The sequence below is a fragment of the Diceros bicornis genome, chromosome 39 (genome assembly GCF_020826845.1).
Source record: "Diceros bicornis minor isolate mBicDic1 chromosome 39, mDicBic1.mat.cur, whole genome shotgun sequence".
Taxonomy (NCBI): Eukaryota; Metazoa; Chordata; class Mammalia; order Perissodactyla; family Rhinocerotidae; genus Diceros; species Diceros bicornis.
Genome location: NC_080778.1, coordinates 23,601,510 through 23,620,656, shown reverse-complemented (window position 1 = coordinate 23,620,656; position 19,147 = coordinate 23,601,510). Strand labels below are relative to the sequence as shown.

The 19,147-nt window shown below is 38.7% G+C and overlaps 1 protein-coding gene across 5 annotated transcripts in view; it reads right to left on the bottom strand.

Annotated features, from left to right (window-relative positions):
* The window catches only part of UTRN (utrophin), a 509,169-nt gene that overhangs the window by 358,146 nt on the left and 131,876 nt on the right, over positions 1–19,147 (bottom strand). For all 5 annotated transcript variants that reach the window (XM_058534226.1, XM_058534222.1, XM_058534221.1 and 2 more), the window contains 8 exons: positions 18,762–18,912; positions 17,196–17,315; positions 15,368–15,469; positions 11,769–11,876; positions 11,308–11,487; positions 10,048–10,217; positions 5,879–6,002; positions 2,401–2,488 (listed from right to left, as the gene is read on the bottom strand). In XM_058534226.1, coding sequence (XP_058390209.1) covers positions 2,401–2,488; positions 5,879–6,002; positions 10,048–10,217; positions 11,308–11,487; positions 11,769–11,876; positions 15,368–15,469; positions 17,196–17,315; positions 18,762–18,912 — 1,043 coding nt within the window. The remainder of the gene's footprint in view (positions 1–2,400; positions 2,489–5,878; positions 6,003–10,047; positions 10,218–11,307; positions 11,488–11,768; positions 11,877–15,367; positions 15,470–17,195; positions 17,316–18,761; positions 18,913–19,147) is intronic.

Sequence of the window (19,147 nt, the reverse complement as noted above, 5' to 3'; positions counted from 1 at the left end):
AATAGTGCTCCAGGGGTAGTGTAGCTATCACAAAATGCATATCAGTGGAGCGGCAGCCACTGCCTTTTCTATAGAACGCGTGATTCCCATCTGTGGCATCCTACCACTCTGCTAGCTTCTAGTCTGAACCAGGGAAATAAAATTAACTGTCTGGACTTATTTGGGGCTCTGACATGAGAAGGCAGACCCTCTGTCATCAGAACAAGACAGTTGGCTAGAAAAACTGGGAGGCAGCTCGAGTTTTTGGTGACCAAACCACAGCATCATAGGAATTGGGAAATGAATGACAAGAATTCCTAGGGCTGGGAGAAACCTGGCGAGCGCAGGAAGACTAAGCCAGCAGCCAGACCCAAGAAGAGTCAGCTAGCCTACTGGGCATGCTGCACACAGACCAGCAAATACCCAAATATCAATGCAGTGGTAAGATTACCCACTTTAGAAACACATCAGAAAAAAAAATGCCATTCTGTTTATTATTGAAATCTTATAATTTTGTTTGTCTCGTATTTTTGAGAGGTAGAGAATGTTCATGGAAATAAAATAATAGATTGTACGCTAGTCCTTCCCTTAATATAAAATACCCTCAAATCATTGAAAACTATAAGAAAAAGTACGGGAAAGCTGCAAAGGAATCTTTATCTCCCAAGGAGAGCATGATGTTGAAAAGATGGGCTTAATATTTTTATTATTTGAGCACGAGGGCAGTAAAACTATTGTGCTTTTGTAAACATATGCAATCAAAATCCAGAGTAATGAGAGCTGTGAGAAAAAAATGGCATGTAAAACAAAGGTCACTTCTGATCCACATACAATTTTTAAAATTTCTATAACACACTGCATCCACTAAAAATTAGAAACGCAAATGTGACATGACATAATTTGAATATATCCCCAATGTCAGCTGCTGAAGTTCGCTGTCCACCATCAGGCAGGCAAAAGAATATGAGACCTAGGCAAACTATTCTCACCACAGTCCAATGATCCCTGTTAATGGGAGTCATAAACAACACACAACACCATTTTCCTGACAAACTATCTGAGCCATGGAGAAACTAGGCTGTGTTTCTGCAGGGCCATTTCTATTCTAAGCAGCCAAAGGAATAACCTCAGCCCCTTCATGTTCATCTCAGGGCAATTTATGCTAAACAAGAAAGAAAATTAAGCTGATAAAATTTTTGAGATGGAAAATGACCACCACTCATCTAGAAAACAGATGAGACTTACACACTTTAGGTACTAGAGACGCCAAAGAAACTTCTTCAATTATTTTTTTATTCACTGACAATGTATCACGAGACATTCATTTGACCCCTTCAAAACAACTCTCAAAATTTACATCTCCCCTCCTCTAAGCTTGAGATACTCTAGGTTGAGCCCATGTCAAGTAACAATTAAAGCACAGTTTGCATCTTAAAAAACAAAAACTATATATTGTCTTTTAAAATAATTGTTTTGCTCCCAGAGATCCAGAGTTACAAATTTTCGATCTCTATGGAACACTCAACTCTTAGATGACTAAGCAAAAGGCAAAATCAATTGCCTGTCATTTTATTAATTATCCAAAAGAGATAAAATAGTTATAACATATTCCTGCCACTTTCGCTCACTCGACTTTACATTTTTCAATCTATCACCATTGGAATCAAGGGAAATGTTTATAAAACATAGGACTGTCATCAAATTCCATAGGCTTATACACATTGCCAGTCATGGCGGGCATCAATTGGTAAAACTACATCATTGTAAAACCACATCATTAAAGCGCCCAACTACTCCATTAGTTGATATCTAGGAGCAATATAAGATTAACCAAGAAAACTAGGTGTGGTATAACCACGATGAAAGTCAAGTGGAATCAATTATTTCATTTTTTAAAACATTTTTGTGCTATAGGAGATATCACAAAACGTAATTCAAATACATGCGGCAGAAAAGTCATCAGCCTTCACCTTCACTGGTGGGATTTTGATGGAACTAGTTTGAGGAAACCAGCAACATGATTGTTTGAACATTTGTTTTACTGAAGAATTTGATGTGCTTTTCTAACTGAAAATCTTTTGCCATCCTTCTCCAAAAAAATTCCCAAAATATAACCCCAAAGGATGAGATTTTTAAATCTTTTACAGCAAGGGGTTTTTACTGTTCTGCTAAAGTATCAGAGTTTTAGGTTCCCTGACCCTATATAAAGGCAGGACAACTTGGCCATTACCTGTTTTATATAATCAGCTTCAGCATAAGATTTCATTTAAAAAAAGATTCTACTTCCCCCACAAAAAAATTTGAAAACCACTTTTCTAGCAAAAAGTTTAGAGTATTAAAATAAATATTTGATTTGTCAAACTGTAAATATTATTCAATGTCAACATCTACAAAAACATTTAAAAAAATCAAAGGTCTCACCTTTTCCCATTTGCTGCAAAAGGATTTGTCCGATTTGGTTTAACTCATCCATTCTAGGGCTTCTTTCTGCCCGTTCTTTTTCTAATCCCTGGAAATAAAGTCCCAACATAAGAATACTGCAAACTTTCTTCTCAATATAACGTTGATGCTATTTTAAGTTTTCATGTTTAATGTCTTTAGAAGTTAAAGTCAAAGTTTACCTAAGAGAAAACTACAAGACAAAACTATGCAATTCCAGGCTACCCTCCAGAGATGCTTAAATTGTAAAAGGTAAATTCAAACAAACAATATAAAATTTTGGTTTTATAAGAAAAAAAATTGCACCTTATAATTATGAGTTCCTATAAGAGGAAATAGTTGAAAATTATCACCTCAGTATAAGCTACACCATTAAAATAATGGTTTGAGTCAAATGAACCTAATGTGCTACAACAGAGATCACTGAACAAAAATTAATTAACAAGAAAAAGAGATGGAAATATTTCAAGCCTCAGCATTATTGGTTGGTGTTACATTAGGTTTCGGGTCATGCAAACTTCAACCGCAGCATAATTCATGCATAATTTTAAAATAATGACAATATGCTTTAGTTCCCAAACTAAAGCATTTTGTTCCTTATGTTTAAGGAGTGGCTCTTAATTCAATATTTATGTCTCTATGGTTTGATATTCTCAATGTCCCTATATCTCAGGGACAGGGGAAGACAAGTATTTGCAGAACTAGCAAGAAAGGGTCAGCATAATCCTGGACACACACACACACTCACACACACATGTACACAAATTTCAGTATTTGAAATTTCTCCTACTCCTCAATCCCCAATTGATAATTATCTATTAATTAACTACTCAAATAGTGTCCATAATAGCATAACCAAAACTTCTAGGCAACCCATATTATTTCAACCAGACAATCCCGAGAAGACTCCCACTCTAACTTCTATACACGTAAGCATTAACAAATAAATTTAGGTATCCTATTTTGATCCACACAAACTTTTCTGTGGCTAGGTAAAACAACTATTTTTATAGTCCAAGGTCAAGGAATAAGAAGAGATTCTAAGAAACACCATTTATTTTTGTTAAACTAAGTACCACTGCAAAAAGTCACCATCAAACTGGAGAAAAATTACCTGCTTTATACAAACTGATTTTTGCTGCTTTTTATGGTGGTAGACTGGACTAGGGATTCTCCACTTGAGTATTGTGTCAGCTGGAACAAGGTTTTCCTTCACTAAAACAAAATTAAGCTGATCTTTCCCCAATTTGCAAGAAAATTTAGAGATGAAAGCAGTGGTTAAATTTTCTTTATTTTACATTTTTTCCAACCTTTTAGCATCTATTACTACTTGTTTAAAACAACAAAATAAATGAACTTACAAATATTAAAGAAAAACATAGGAACTGCCAATCATGCCTTACGTAAACATACACAATTGTTGTTTTTATCCCCTCAAATATTATAGTAACAATTTCTGGACGTAAAACTGTTCCTAGATCATAGGATGGAATTTAACTTATCAACATTTTGTGGGACTTGTTCCATAAAGATCACTGTACCTGCCAAATTCTCTGCCACTTTAATGCATTTGGGAATCAAGTTGTTCAATGATCATTAATACCATCTACGGTCTTTCAGAACTATAAGAAGTATATGAAATGATGGAACACAGCCCTCATTTCTGGCTCTCCCAACTTCCTGTGCAGAGGGCTCTGATAATGGTGCTTCTAGGTCAAAACCTTCCGCATTCCCTTGACCCACAGTCATCATTCCTTCCTTCCATAAGCAAAGAACTTTACTGAGTGCTGAAAATATGGGGTTCAATGGAAAATCATCCTCACTTTCTAAGCACTCACAGGCAGGAATATAAACAAATAATGACATAAATGCAATAAGGGCTTTCACAGAGGTATGGTCAGAGCAATATGGAAGTCAAAGAGGAACCACCTAACTCTTCCTACTGAGGCTAAAGGACACATACTGGAGTAGAGGGCATTTCAGCCCATGGCACAAGGCTTAGTAAAGGGTCGTCCTGAGCACGGAAAACAGCACGTGGTAGAGAGAGGGCGGGTAGTGAGAAAAGAGCAGGACTCAGAAGGGCTGGAGCTTACGGCACATGTCGGGGAAGGAGAGGCAATGAGGCTGTGCTCTAAGGTGGGGAAGAGTGGTGTCTGGCAGGCCCTTGTATGCCGGGGGACTACGGCTTTTACATTTTATCCCCATAGCAATGGGAAGCCATTAGTTCATTGCAGCCATAGGAGCTGCTTGATCAGATTTATATTTTAGAATGATCACTGGTCACAGAAGCCAAGGGCTGTGCGAATTTAGGAAGAAGGGAAGGCTAAACAGTGGCAACTGCTACAGAGAAAGCAGATCTGATGAGAACGGACAGGCATCCTTTGGATTTGGAAGCCAACAATCAATGGTGACCCCTAACTAAGAGCAGTTACAATGGAATGATAAGGCAGAGACCAGTCTGAACTCTTCATTCGAACATTCAGAGTCAGCCAGGGTCTGACTCCAACCACCTCTCCAACCTTAATTCTCTACTACTTTTACACCCACACCTAGCACTAAACAAAACAAAACACTTGCTCCAACCTTCACAACACACTTGCCTACCTCCGTGGGCACCCTCTGCTCAGGGGCACCCCCTTCCTGGTGTCCCCTTTCCACCCAGCTCCAAGCACCCTCCTTCAAGTTCCAGCTCAGTGCCACTTCTTCCTCTGGACCTCATCAATGTATACAGACAACAGCAGTCCTGGCCTCCTCTCCATTCCCATGGTACCCACCACTTCCTAACTTACATCATCAATATTTACACACATCTTGTCTCTTAAATGTTCTCCAAAGGCTTTACAGACAAACTCCATTGCTGATGTAGATGCAATACAGACTCACTCTAGGTACCCAAACAGTTCACGAAAGGATGTACAGAGACTTAACAAACACCAACAACATAAATCACACAATCTCCTGTCACAATTTTCAGTAACACACACACGGGTACAAAGCAGCAGAGCTAATAAGCTCCCATACATTTTAATAGTATTTATTTTTAAAAACTGTGTCTCTTCTTTAAAGAGAATATATTGAAGAAATTTTGAGATTTGCAATAGTCTGTTGTATTTGGAAAGCAAAATATCCGTGCCATAAACAAATTCATAAATTTTTAGGTACCAGATTAATATCTAATAAAACTAAAAAACAGTAATAATAACTGGATCACCTTAGCAAGTGTCCCTTCCTGCACATCTCAACGGTTAAGGAAGGAGGGGAAAAAAACCCTCCTCCACACAGGGATCTGATGCCAGCGAGCTTGAATCAATTCAAAATTTACTACAATGTTCTAAAAGCAACCTTATGGCTACATTTATTTTACAGGAAGCTGTTGGATCCCATCACATCTTTATGCCAACAGCAAATCTATCCTGGTGAAATATTTTATTCACTAGGGTATTTTTGTTTTATGTTTTACCTTAAACTTCTTTTTCATTTCTGAAGTCTCTTGCATCTTCTTATACTCCTTTATCTCTGTGGCCTGAATCGCAGTTTTTGATTTCAAAATCCAGTTCAACAGCTCTGCACTCACAGCGTCAAACCTGATTTAAGAATCAGATGTTACCATTTGTCATTCGTTTTCTTCTATTGTGTCACTTGGCTCAAGAAAGAGAGAAGCCAAAACACCCACCAGGCACGTGTTTTTAAACACGCCTCAAAAAAAAGGCAACCCGGAAATACAGTAACCACACAAAATAAGATTACACATTTACAATTAAAAGTATGAAAAGAGGAATAATATTATAAAGTTATTAAATAATTTTTTAATAATTTAAGAAATTTTTAAACTTTATAAGAAATCACTTGTATTTTTATAAACTCTTGTAGACAAAGAAAAATAGATTTGGTTAGATAATAACAGAAAGATCAAGCACAGACGTTCCTAATTTTAATGCATTCTTTAATTCAATATTTAATTATTGAGCCTACTATATGCCAGGCACTGGTCTGGGCTCTTGATATGAAGGTAACCAGACATAACCCCAGCCCTCATGGAGCTTTCAGTCTAGTAAGGGCAATGGAAAGTAACAGGCAATCACCAAAGAATGTGCTAGGTGCTGATTCCAGGAATTCATGGGAATGGTTCCTAATCCAATCAGATGGGGATGGCTTCCTGGAGTGGAACAACAGCATTATGCCCAGGAGTTTTCTTTGCAAAGAGAGAACCAAGGGTGGACCACATTTTGCACACTACAAGTGTTAGGTGTGGCTGGAAGAGTGAGTACCAGGCTGGGAGGGACAACTAACAACACGGCAGGGAGCCACATAGAGCAGTTCCAGGAAGGAGTCTGAGTTTAGCCAAAGGGCGACTGAGAGCCAACGACATGATTGTACTTATTCTTCTGTGTTCACTTCGGAAAAAGAATAAAGAGAGGAAAGACCAGAGAACAGGCGGTGGGAGTAAAGGGAGCCAGAACTAAGACAGTGAGAGTGGGCAGGACAAAAAGTGGACAGACTCGAGAGATGTAGAGAAGGTCAGTCAAAACCACAGTGAGGAGGAAAAGAGGAGAAACATTCATTGATGACTGGCCATACACCAGCTCTTTTCTTAGTGTTCTGTGTGTCTTCTTCACTCCAGGAGCCCTCACAACAACCCTGTGAAGCATATCCTATTATTACCCCTTCCAATGATGACAGAATTAAGCTCCTGGAGGTTTTAAATAACCGCCCCGGGCCGCAAAGCTACTAAATGGTAGAGCTGGGATTCAACGAGCCTGGCTGTCCCCTCAACCAGCTCTCTACCCACAGGGCTTCTCAAAACAACTTCTGGGTATTTTTAGGTACTTTAAGGTAAGCACAGGTTGTCTTTGCTGATTCTTTGGGGGCAACTTTGCTTAAGGTGTCTGCAGTGAATTATGAATATTTGTTTTTTCATCAAGGTAAAGTGTCCTTGAAACTTGGAAGGGATTTTGAGACACATGAGGTAAATAACCAAGGGTCCAGGTGCTGCTCCAACAGTGGTATACCCTTCTGCTGACATCTTAACAGCAGATTTCTATGTAATCTTTCAGAGCAGAGGAGTACCATGCAAAGTTCACGCACGGAAAATGACCTTGGAGACTTAGTCCATTTCTGCCCTCAATGTGAGCAAGAGTGATGTGAACGGTACAGAGCAGCCCTGATCTCATTTCATGTTAACAGATATCTTGATTGCAGGAAATGGCTGTCCCTCTAGACCTTGAGCTGGTAAAAACAGCCACCAGCAGCAGCAAGAGAAGAGAAGGAGAAATGAGCCGCCATTTCTGAATCATATGTTATAAACCGTGCTCAGCAGTTATTCAAGGTTCCCATCTGCCAGAACAGCCCATTTTCAGACAAGCTCATAGTGGTTTCTACAGCAGCCTGAAGATATTAAAGAGTCTGGAAACCACGTCCCAGTAGGAATGGTTAAGGATGCTCTGGACTTTCGGACAGTGGAAATGGGAATATAAAACCTATCCTCAAATACAGAAGATGTTCCATATTGAAGAGGGGTGATGTAACTCTACATCACCCCAGAAAGCAGAACCAGCACACCAGGGTAGACTTACAGGGGGCAGATTTTGGCTGGGCATAAAACTAACTTTTCTAATGATGAGATTTCACTGCCTTCTATTATAATGAATTGGATGCACTCATGCCTCTATATGTCCAGGAATTAACTGAAGGAATTTCTGCCTCAATCAAACCATGGACTAGAAGATTATGGTACTCACAGCTGCTTGCCCACCCAACAGACACCCTCCACCCCACACTTCTTTCTCCCTGTCCGACTCCCCCAGAGACCAACAAGGCCGGACAGTTTCAACCTCCCACGCACTCAGGGCATGGACAAGTGACTGAACCTTGGCCCGTGAGACCACCTCAGTTAGCTGACATCTTCCAGGAAAGATTTTTCTCCCAGTTAAAAAAAAAAAAAGACAAATAAGGAAAAACTGCCCTTCCTGCCTCTAAAGCAGGTTATACAAGGATGCTACACCCAGTGCTACAGTGGCATCTTGGGACCAGGAGAAGACAAGCCTGAGAGTAAAAGCCAACATGCTAAGGAAGGCCGAGATGAGGTGGCAGAATGCTGAACCTCTCCATCCCATCAAAACCGCCCTACCTCCGGACTTCTTGTAATGTGAGATAACTGATGACCTCATTATTTAAGTCACTTGGGGTACGGTATCCTGTTTCTTGTAGCAGAATGCACTCTATACAACAGGATCATGTTTAAGATTTTATGGTTATACACCCTAGTCTTTTACAACCTTCCCTGCTTCCAAATGCACAAAGTCAGCACTGGAGAGACACGTGCCAGAACATCTGGCAGAAAATGAACACTCGGGAAATGAACAATCTTTGGCAATATTAACATCAGAAGCATCTTCCTCCTGTGCTGCCTTGGCTCCAAAGCAAGTGTTCCACAGCTACTGCTCGCACCTTGGAGGTACAGTGGTCCTGCAAGGAGATACTCTTAGGAGGTAGAAACACAGCCTTATTATCAAAATGAAAATCATCTGGTAAAATCGGAATCTGGGGGCCAGCCCGGTGGCATGGTGGTTGAGTTCGCAGGCTCCGCTTCGGCCGCCCGGGGTTCGCAGGTTTGGATCCCAGGCGCAGACCTATGCACTGCTTATCAAGCCATGCTGTGGCAGGCGTCCCACGTATAAAGTAGAGGAAGACGGACACAGATGTCAGCTCAGGGCCAATCTTGCTCAGTAAAAAAGAGGACTGGCAACAGATGTTAGCTCAGGGCTAGTCTTCCTCAAAAAAAAAAAAAATTGGAATCTGGCTTTGTCTAATGAAAGCTCAATTGGGGAAATCATTTCATTTTTATTCAGGCAAAAATAATTGCCCATCTATCCGAGCACTGGGATTCTACTGTAAAAGAGAGAGAATACTAGACTATTCAAAGTCTATTTTGAGGATTAACTGCTGTAGTGACTGTGAGGCACAGTACCTGGGACACAGCATAGCTTAACAGAGCATCCGACATTAGTAAAAGCTCAATATATATCAGCTGTGATTATTTCTCCTCTAAAGATCCCAAGTTTCTTATGAATCAATAAGATGAAAAGACATTTTATGCCAAAGATGGATCTTTAAGCCAAACACAAAGACTCTGTTAATGAATCTGACAAAGGAACTAACAACGGAAGAAAGAAAACATGAAAAAAGAATGCAGAGAAAAAGGAAGAGAAAAGGAGAGGAAAAAGGAATTACTTCCCTGAATTAAGTATTTTGGAATGGCGAGAAGGGGAAGGAGAGTCACAAAGAATAAGGAGATCTATTCACAGCAAAATGGTCTGAGTTGTGACTGTAAAGGAAAGAATAAATGAGGGATCATAGACAATCACATCCTCCAGAAGTAAATTATGGCAATGAAGAAAGAAGGATTCCGTCACAAGGTTCTCCAAATTGAACACAGGATAAATAAAATCATCCAAGACAATTTAGATGCTTAGCCAAGGTGAAGTAAAATATTCAGAAGACTCAGGGGCAGCGAGTGGTTCAGGAATTGAATTTCCATAACAATCATTATGTCCACATTTGCATATGATTAGTGATTAGCGCAAAATAAGTTATCGAGTACAAAATACATTCTGTGCGATCTGTTCTCACTTTTTCTTCACTTCAACATCCACAGGGATCTGTCTTTTCTTCGGGGGGGGAGGAGGAGGCAGTTCTTGCTTAGATCTTTTTGTAGTTACTTGTTCTTTTACTCGAACAGTCTCCAAAAGATCCTTCTGAGGAATCTGGGACATCCCCAACTTTGCTACAGCCTGAGTCACCTGAAATAAAAATCAACCACAGTTTTAATGTTTTATAACAGGTTTATTAAGATATAATTCACATGCCATGAAATTCTCCCTTTGAAAATGTACAGTTCGATGGTTATCAGTATTTTCAGAGTTGTGCAACCATCCCCACTTTCTAATTCCAGAATAGTTTCATCATCCCAAAAAGAAACCCTGTATCCATTAACAGTCACTCCTCATCCTCCCCGCCGCAGCCCCTGGCGAACACTAATCTACTTACTGTCTCTATAGATTTGCCTATTTTGGATATTTCATATGGCCAGAATCATAATGCATATAATCTTGTGACTAGCTTCCTTTACTTTGCATAATGTTTTCAAGGCTCATCCATGTTGTAGCATGTAGTGCTGTGTGTTTTTAATTGCCAAATAATATTCCATTCTATGGATATACCACATTTTGTTTCTCCATCTATCTATTGATGGGAAATTTGGGTTGTTTCACTTTGGGGCTATTATGAATAATACTGCTACAAACATTCATGTACAAACCAAAGTTCTATTTTTTATCAATTCACTAAATTTTTTTTCTTTTGGTGAGGAAGATTAGCTCTGAGCTAATATCTGTTGCCAATCCTGCTCTTTTTGCTGAGGAAGATTGGCCCTGGGCTAACATCTGTGCCCATCTTCCTCTACTTTATAGGTAGGACACCCACCACAGCACGGCTTGATAGGCAGTGCATAGGTCTGCGCCCAGGATGCAAACCTGCGTGCAAACCCCGGGCCACCAAAGCAGAGCATGCAAACTTAACCCCTCTGCCACCGGGCTGGCCCCTAAAATACTTTTTAAATTAATAAGATTATTTAAGATTTAAAGATCATTCAATGGATTCATGCCTTAAGTGTTATCAGTTAGTAAGGGTTAAATTACTGGATACTAATAAGTTTTTTGAAGATGTATTAAAATTTACTTTAGAAAGCTAAAGATTTTCACATGTGAATTTTTCAGTTTTATAGTAAACCAGGTTTAAGGAACCAATATTTTAGTTTAAACCTACCTAAAACTAACCTGAACACTTAACTTCTACTTAATGGCGCCACATATTACCCAGAGCAAAAGGTACCTGGTTGGAGGAATCTTCTAGTCTCTGAACCAAAGAATCCCATCTCTGAGTCAGCTCCTCTGAGTCACTGTTGATTTTCTTAGATGCCTTGGGATTATCAAGTAATTGACTCACATCTTGGCCAATCTCACTCAGCTGATCCAATGCTTGACGCTTCATTTCCATGTCTTCCTTCAAAATCTAGAATTTCAGATATTTATTAGATGACTCCCTCCTAACAGGACTTTATATTCCTGTTCCCAGTCATGAAATGTGAATACGTATATTTTATAGTAAAATTTACCTGCCATGCAGTTCACTAATGCTAAAACACAACACGCCTGATTCTAGATCATTACAGGGCAGCATTCTAGCGTTGGGTAGTGAGTCACAATCTGTATTCATTAAATCACATTAACCATTGATACAAAACACTAAAATATCATAGGCTATAGATAGATGCTGAGAATGACATCACTTACAGCCAGTCGTCGAATACTGACACTTAGTTCCTTTTGGTCTTTGAAGTTGCTCGTCTGGACTTGATTTAAAGCCTCTTCTTTCTCGGTTAGCCAAGCTTTCAACAAGCACTACAAAGAGTAACGAAAAGTTAGAAATATATTTAGGGAATCATTTGGTAATTCAGTTCAATCAAGTTCCCAAATCACTAACTACTATACTATTAGAGGATTCACTCTTCCTTAGGGCAAGAAGGACTTCAAACATGAGGCATGAATGATCCAGAAAGACATCTTTCTTTAAGATATCATCCTTCTCAGATTTGCAACAGATCAACCTGACATTAGCCCCACATCTGGGTAACCAAACCTAATCCTCAGGGAGGTGGATGGATCTAAAAGGCTAAACCCAACTATCCAAGTCTCTAAAAGAACCACATTATAACTCTCTAGAGGCAGAAGGAAGCTCAGAAACTGTCTTGTCCCAGCCCATCATTTTAGGGAGGAAGGAGCGAGAAGCCAAGTGATAGGTCCAAGATCACTGGGCTAGTTAACAGCAGAGCCAGATCAAAGACCTACACCCTAAAGCCAATGGTTTTTCCAAGGCATCATGCAGGAAAACCACACTAATGCTCCAGGTTCAACAGCAGTTGTGATTAGAGGAGGAAGTTTGAGGATACTCATTAAAGAATACTACTTTTTAAGCAGAAGATATTTAGTAATGTAGAGAGAGAAACTTGAAGGAGGGATGGAAAACAGTATGGCTGCATTGGGATAATTCTTCCCAAAATGTAGTATCTACTCTAGAAACCCTTTTCTATAGAGTTGGGAGTTGGGGGAGTCTTGTTTCTGTGTTTGCAATGGAATCAATTCTTTCTCTAATTGTTTTATTTCTCAGTTTATTTGACAACTATTCTTTGCCTCTATATTCCACCAAAAAAAAAATGATGATTGGGGCCGGCCCGGTGGCGCAAGCAGTTAAGTGCGCGCGCTCCGCTGCGGCGGCCCGGGGTTCGCTGGTTCGGATCCCGGGCGCGCACCGAAGTACTGCTTGGTAAGCCATGCTGTGGCGGCGTCCCATATAAAGTGGAGGAAGATGGGCACCGATGTTAGCCCAGGGCCGTCTTCCTCAGCAAAAAAAGAGGAGGATTGGCGGATGTTAGCTCAGGGCTGACCTCCTCACAAAAAAAAAAAAAAAAAAAAAAAAAAAAAAAAATGATGATTAAGAAAGTAAAAGACAAATATAGATCTCTCCCCAGTGAAGTAAAAGTGATAAGATATGCACATAAATAACTATGACACAAGAAAGAAAGTGCAGACACCACAAAAAAATTATGTAATAGCTATTTCATATTTATAATATATATAAATATATATTTATTTAATATAAAATATTATATATATATATTTATGTAATATAAAATATTATATATATATATAATGGTGTCTGCACTTTCTTTCTTGCACCATAGTTATTGTGTATGTACGTATTTTAAATGTCAGGGCAGTTCTAAAGAAGAAGAGATTACTTCCAGTTTCAAGATAGTGGGGGAGAGGGAGGGAGTTTATAAACGACTTTGTGGTTCCTGATGGATGCGAAGAACCTAAAAATGAAGAGATGGGGCCAGCCTGGTGGTGTAGTGGTTAAGTTCACGCACTCAGCTTCAGCAGCCCAGGGCTCGCAGGTTCAGATCTTGGTCATGGACCTACACAGTTCATCAAGCCAAGCTGTGGCAGGCATCTCACATACAAAATAGAGGAAGATGGGCACAGATGTTAGCTCAGGGCCAATCTTTCTCAGCAAAAAAAAAAAAAAAGGAAGAGATGGGTGAAAAGACATTCCACAGCAGGTGCCACACCTTAAGCAAAACACAGAGGCTAGAAAACACATGAAATACATTCACTCTTTCAAAAACATCATGAAAACAAAACAAAACAACAACAAAAAATATGAAGAATCTACAACACGCCATGCACTAGGAACAGAGCAGAGGGAAAAAAACCAGCACTCTTCTCATGGCATTGACAGTCTAGGAATGCACTACAAACTGGGATTTCAGGTTTGAGCACTGCGCACGTGGAAGGACAGAGGGAAAATTACGGTCGGAAAGGTAGGTTGGAATCCTTTATGGAATACCCTTCATGTCACACCTAAAACTGACATGTGCTGCAGAAGTTTGGAACTAACTCTCAAAGCCCATTTCTAACGATCTTAAAACCTGTGCAACTGAGTGAACAATAGTCCCTTCAAAGATTTTTTAATTCAGATCCAGTTTATTTGGTCTCATTCCACACAAAGCAAATTATCTATATACTAAGTACCAATGGGGGTTCCAATTCTCCATTTCAACAAGAGTCCCCCTTCCTTGCATATCGGTAGCAGAAAGCCATTGAAAGGTCAGTTTTAAACCTAAAGTAATACAGATGGCCAAAATACTAGTCACTCCCTATTTTTAAAATATTTTTTAATTGTCAAATTAAAATTATTTCCGAATTTTATATTATTTTACTTAGTAAAAGAGTAACTCAATGGTTTTCTTTATCAATGTCTTCTACTGTCATTATTGAAGCAAAATCTTAACTATTCTATGTGACCCTTGGGCCTGGATACAAGGGTCCAAGTAAACGCAAATATTTGTAAAGTGAAATGTAAATATTTCAGAAATCAGAACCCAGTCTATTATGTGATTCTTTACAAGGGAATTCTGACCAAAGATGGGAGGCGGGAGGGAGTGGTTAACAATTAATATGGGACAAATTTTGCAACCTACTTTTTAAGATGTTCTCTCTGCCACCATATTTAGTAAACCACACAATATCATATACTTGGTTTTTATGCCCTGAAAAGAATACAGTTGCTTTTTGTGGATAGAAATGAAACGCATTTAAAAGAATCAAAATGGACACTGAGATGTGGGAACAGAGTATCTGCTTATTTTCTAAACCACAAGCGTTTGGCATTTGGGGAGAAAAGTTTTGCTTATTTGTATTCTCTTTTGATGGTTACTTTTCTGGAAGGATGGAAGGTGGGCAAAGGGCCACCACTCTGACTGAAAACCTAAGGTGACAGCTTTGCGCCAAAGGTTCATTTGCTGTGGTAATCTTTAGTGGAAAAATTACAGCATTAACCAAGTATTAAGTCAGTGGTGTTGCTAAATAATATTTTATCATTAATTTCAGTAGTTATTCTGGTTAAAAATCAAGAATAATTCTTCTGATTTAAAGTTCACAAAGTATTGAGTGGATTTATTCATTATTTACTGAGCACAAACCATATGCTAGGCACTGTGTTGATATAAGTGTAAACACATTACCCAACACAAATGCAATAAAAATTATAATGTCAAAGAAATCGTGAAAGTAGCATTATCTAAATACTAACATTCTAAATAATGAACACAGATCAAATTGTTTTTACAATAAAGTCGTATAATATGATCTCTATGAATAAACTGCATGATCAGTTATAAATGGATAGCAATCTGATTTTAAAAATAATAAAAATTATTTGTATATTTTCCTTTCAAAGAAAAGTGAACAAGACAACTCTATTGCTACGGCATAACTAAAGATGGGTTACTTCGCACCACCTATTTTACTCATTATGGATAACGGTTTCTTACCTGTTCTTCCAATAATTCCTGCCACAATATATTGATTTCTTGTAACCTACTCCAGCGTTCTTCAGTCCACCGGCACACTGCTGTCCACCGTTCACCGAGTTTCTAGTAAAGGAAGAAACCAGCCTTTGTCAACAAAGCCTTATGAGAGTGTTATCACGATCCTTAAAGAAATCCAGGACATCCATTGTTCTTTATTACAGCGTAGCAATTTATGAAAAATATTCTTATAAAAGTTGCTTGAAAATAATACAGATGAATCCTATAAATTTATAGATGAGAAAAATTAATTTCCATAGAATATAACTATTAATTATTTCACATTACATAGTTAGAAAATAGCACAAGTAGAACTCTATCCTGAAACTTTTGACTCCAAATTCCTGCTCTTTCCATTTCACTGTGGTTTTTATACAAGAATTTGACATTTTAACATATATCTTCAAAACAGAGCAAACATATCTAATTTTTGTGCTTCAAATTTTTCAGACTATAATTATCTAAAAAATTCAGTGCATCAATTATTTCTTAACCATCCTTTATATGCCAAGAAAATTTCCATCTGTAGTACCCAACTTATGAAAAAACTTCAACTTTACAAAAACTATGCTTTGAACGAGAGAATTTCTATAAAATAAAAAAAGTGCTTCATTGATTTGTTCTGTTTACACTGCATGATCTAGGGACAAGTCCACAAAAATTAGCAATAGAATCTTACAAATATTAGCAACACTAAAAAAATAAATTTCATTAATTTTTTAAAAGTCATTCTTGATGCTAACTTTCCCAACAAATTATTTTATTACCATTTTATAAATAATGATTAACAAATGTTCAATTGTATTTCTACATTACTTACATGTGAACAACAATTATTTAATTCATATTATCCTATTTTGACATGGAACACCAGAGGAAGCTTTGTATAGTGCAAAGCATACAGAACTCAGAGCCAGAAGACAGGTCTCCAGTCTCAGCCTGAAATCTCACCATCTATTTAAATCTCAAGGGCATCTCTTAAGTTTTCTGAATTTCAGTTTCCTTGCTGTGAAATAGGCAAGACATGAACACCTACCTCTCAGCTTACTGTAATAATTTAAGTACTATAGCACCAAAGTCTCAGGACCACGAGACGACTTTAAATGTGACAAAATAAAAAGGATTTCACATGATGAAATTATGGTCTGAAAGTTACTGGCAATCATAAACTGGCAACATCATGTCAGGTAATGCAAATACTGGTCAAATAAAATACCAATAAATTTCTTTATAAAGACCTGTAAAGATACACTATAGCCTTTGTGCAGAAAGAAGCAATTTGCTGGGGTTCCCAAAACCGTTATCGATATTCACACATTGATCTGCCAAAGAAACAGGGATATTAAACCCTATACAGCTGAAATTCTCAAACTTGAATATGCACATACTTTTTTTTTTTTAATGCAGATCCACTGGGCCTCAGGGTTTCAGGTCTGCATGGAGCCCAGGAAATTAAAAACAAATTCCTCAAGTGATTCTGAGCAAGAAGTCTGCAGACCACCATAGCACACTTCCTTGCTTCCCAATCTTGTTAATATTATGCCTGAGGGAGCTGGGGCCTGCAAGCAGCCCCTCCTATTCACCCCAAGGGCTGAAGTCAAGGAATGACAGACACCTAGGTACTCCTGTAAACCCATATGCTGTGGAACCCCAACTGGAAAGTCCAACCTAAAGTAGGTTATTCTACTCTCCTGAGTAAACAGTGAGACCAGACACGAAGAATAGGATCAACCCATAATTGGGTCTCAGACCACAGGTCCCTTGGGATTATCCCCCTTTTCAGGGTCCTTACCTGTAACTGATCTTCTAGAAGAGCAGTAGCACTCTCCCCACTGTTTTCATCAACAATGACCACCATGTGAGTGAGTGAATTTACCTTCACCTGTTCAGCCTCAAGATCATTTTGCAAACTCTAGAGAAAAAATTAAGATAAACCATTATTCCTACTCTTTCACATCTATCTATTTAAAGTCCACTCAGTTGTCAATGGTAATTAAGGACACTTAATGAGGCATCATGTTTAAATTTCCAATCATTACTGTAAGTGTTTTACTAATGAAACAAGCCCGTTATAGATCTTTACACTTCCTCATGAACCAAAGCAGTTTGAAAACGCAATGTCACAACAGACTGCAAATGGGATGTCATCGCTTTGATTCAAAGTTCTGGCAAAAAAAAAATGTAGCATCAACGAGTTGAGTGTCTACACTAGGAGTTAAGATAAGAACGCAGAACTAACCGGTAAGTCAAAAAAAGTCCCGAAATTAAATATACAGAGTCAGAGATCATTTTGTCTAGTGCAGCATGTTATAAAGTAAGAAGTAAGTAGAATGCTGTTTGATAGTCTGAAGCTATTCTGATTAACTACTCAGGAAAGTAATTAAAGCTACACGGACGGGGCCATCCCGGTGGTGTAGTGGTTAAGTTCTCGAGCTCCGCTTCGGCAGCCCGGGGTTCACGGTTCAGATCCTGGGCTCGGACCTACATACCACTTATCAAGCCATGCTGTGGCAGTGTCCCATATAAAGTAGAGGAAGATGGGCATGGATGTTAGCTCAGGGCCAATCTTCCTCAGCAAAAAGAGAAGGATTGGCAACAGATGTTAGCTCAGGGCTAATCTTCCTCACAAAAAGATAAATAAATAAAATTAAAATAAAAAATAAAAAGATATACAGACGCCTTCCATGGGAAGAGCATGGCAGGTCATAAGACATATATATACAGGTAATTTATTTAAATGGTACAAACAGCATTGTCAAGTGCCTCTTGAGTTCTGTTTAATGTATCCTAAAGCTTTATTTATCAGTTATCTGGATATTTCACTGAAAAGTAAAATTCATCAAACGATTTACAGAGAGGTTATTTTACTCTACCTTTCCTTAACTATGAAAAGTTAGCTCCTAAATTTGTGACCAAATTAAATTGTCCACCAAATTTTGATCCCTCACCTAGTGCCTGATGCTTTCCTAGATCACAGAAGAAGCAACAGCTTCCTTAAAAGATTAGGCACAGATCAATCTGAGGATTTGCTTCTTTACCCACACACTACATTAATGCCAACACACAAGGGTTCTTAACCTTTTATGGGTCCAAAAAAAAACCCTTGAGAATCTCATGAATGCTACGTACTTTCATAAGAAAACTATACTTGCCCACAGAAAATTTTACCTGCACTTTCATCCCTGGCTCAGAAAAGTCACATCCCCATGAACTCTACCCCACAAGCCGCTGAATAAAAGAGAGCATCGAGGAGGGGTCCCACCTCTGCGCTAATGACAGAAGCCATTAGCCCCTGAGAATGCTAAGTGCTGCTCTTTCATACTTGATAAGGTATAAAAGAAATGTGAGTCAGATTTACTTTATGATCTTCCAGCAGCTTTTGCAGGGATTGTAAATCATCATCCAGGGGACAGGCTTCCATCTTGCGAATACGTTCTTCCGTGAGTGTTAGCCAGGTGGAGAGCTGCTGCAACTGCTGCTTCTGTAGCTCCGTCAGCACATCGTGCAGCCTGGTCGTGGAGAATACAGCATTACTCCCACTCCTTCACCCCTTGGCAAAGGCACACACACGCTCCAGGCACCAAAGAAATGGGGCAAGGGAACACATCCTTGTCTAACCATTTAAAGTGGCGTTTAGTCTTTAATTATAGAAACCAACAAAAAAATTTTTATTTTCTTCCTAAACGGAGTCCATGACATGCACTCAAAGAATGCAAATAACAGCACCCTCTGTTCGTATCAGAA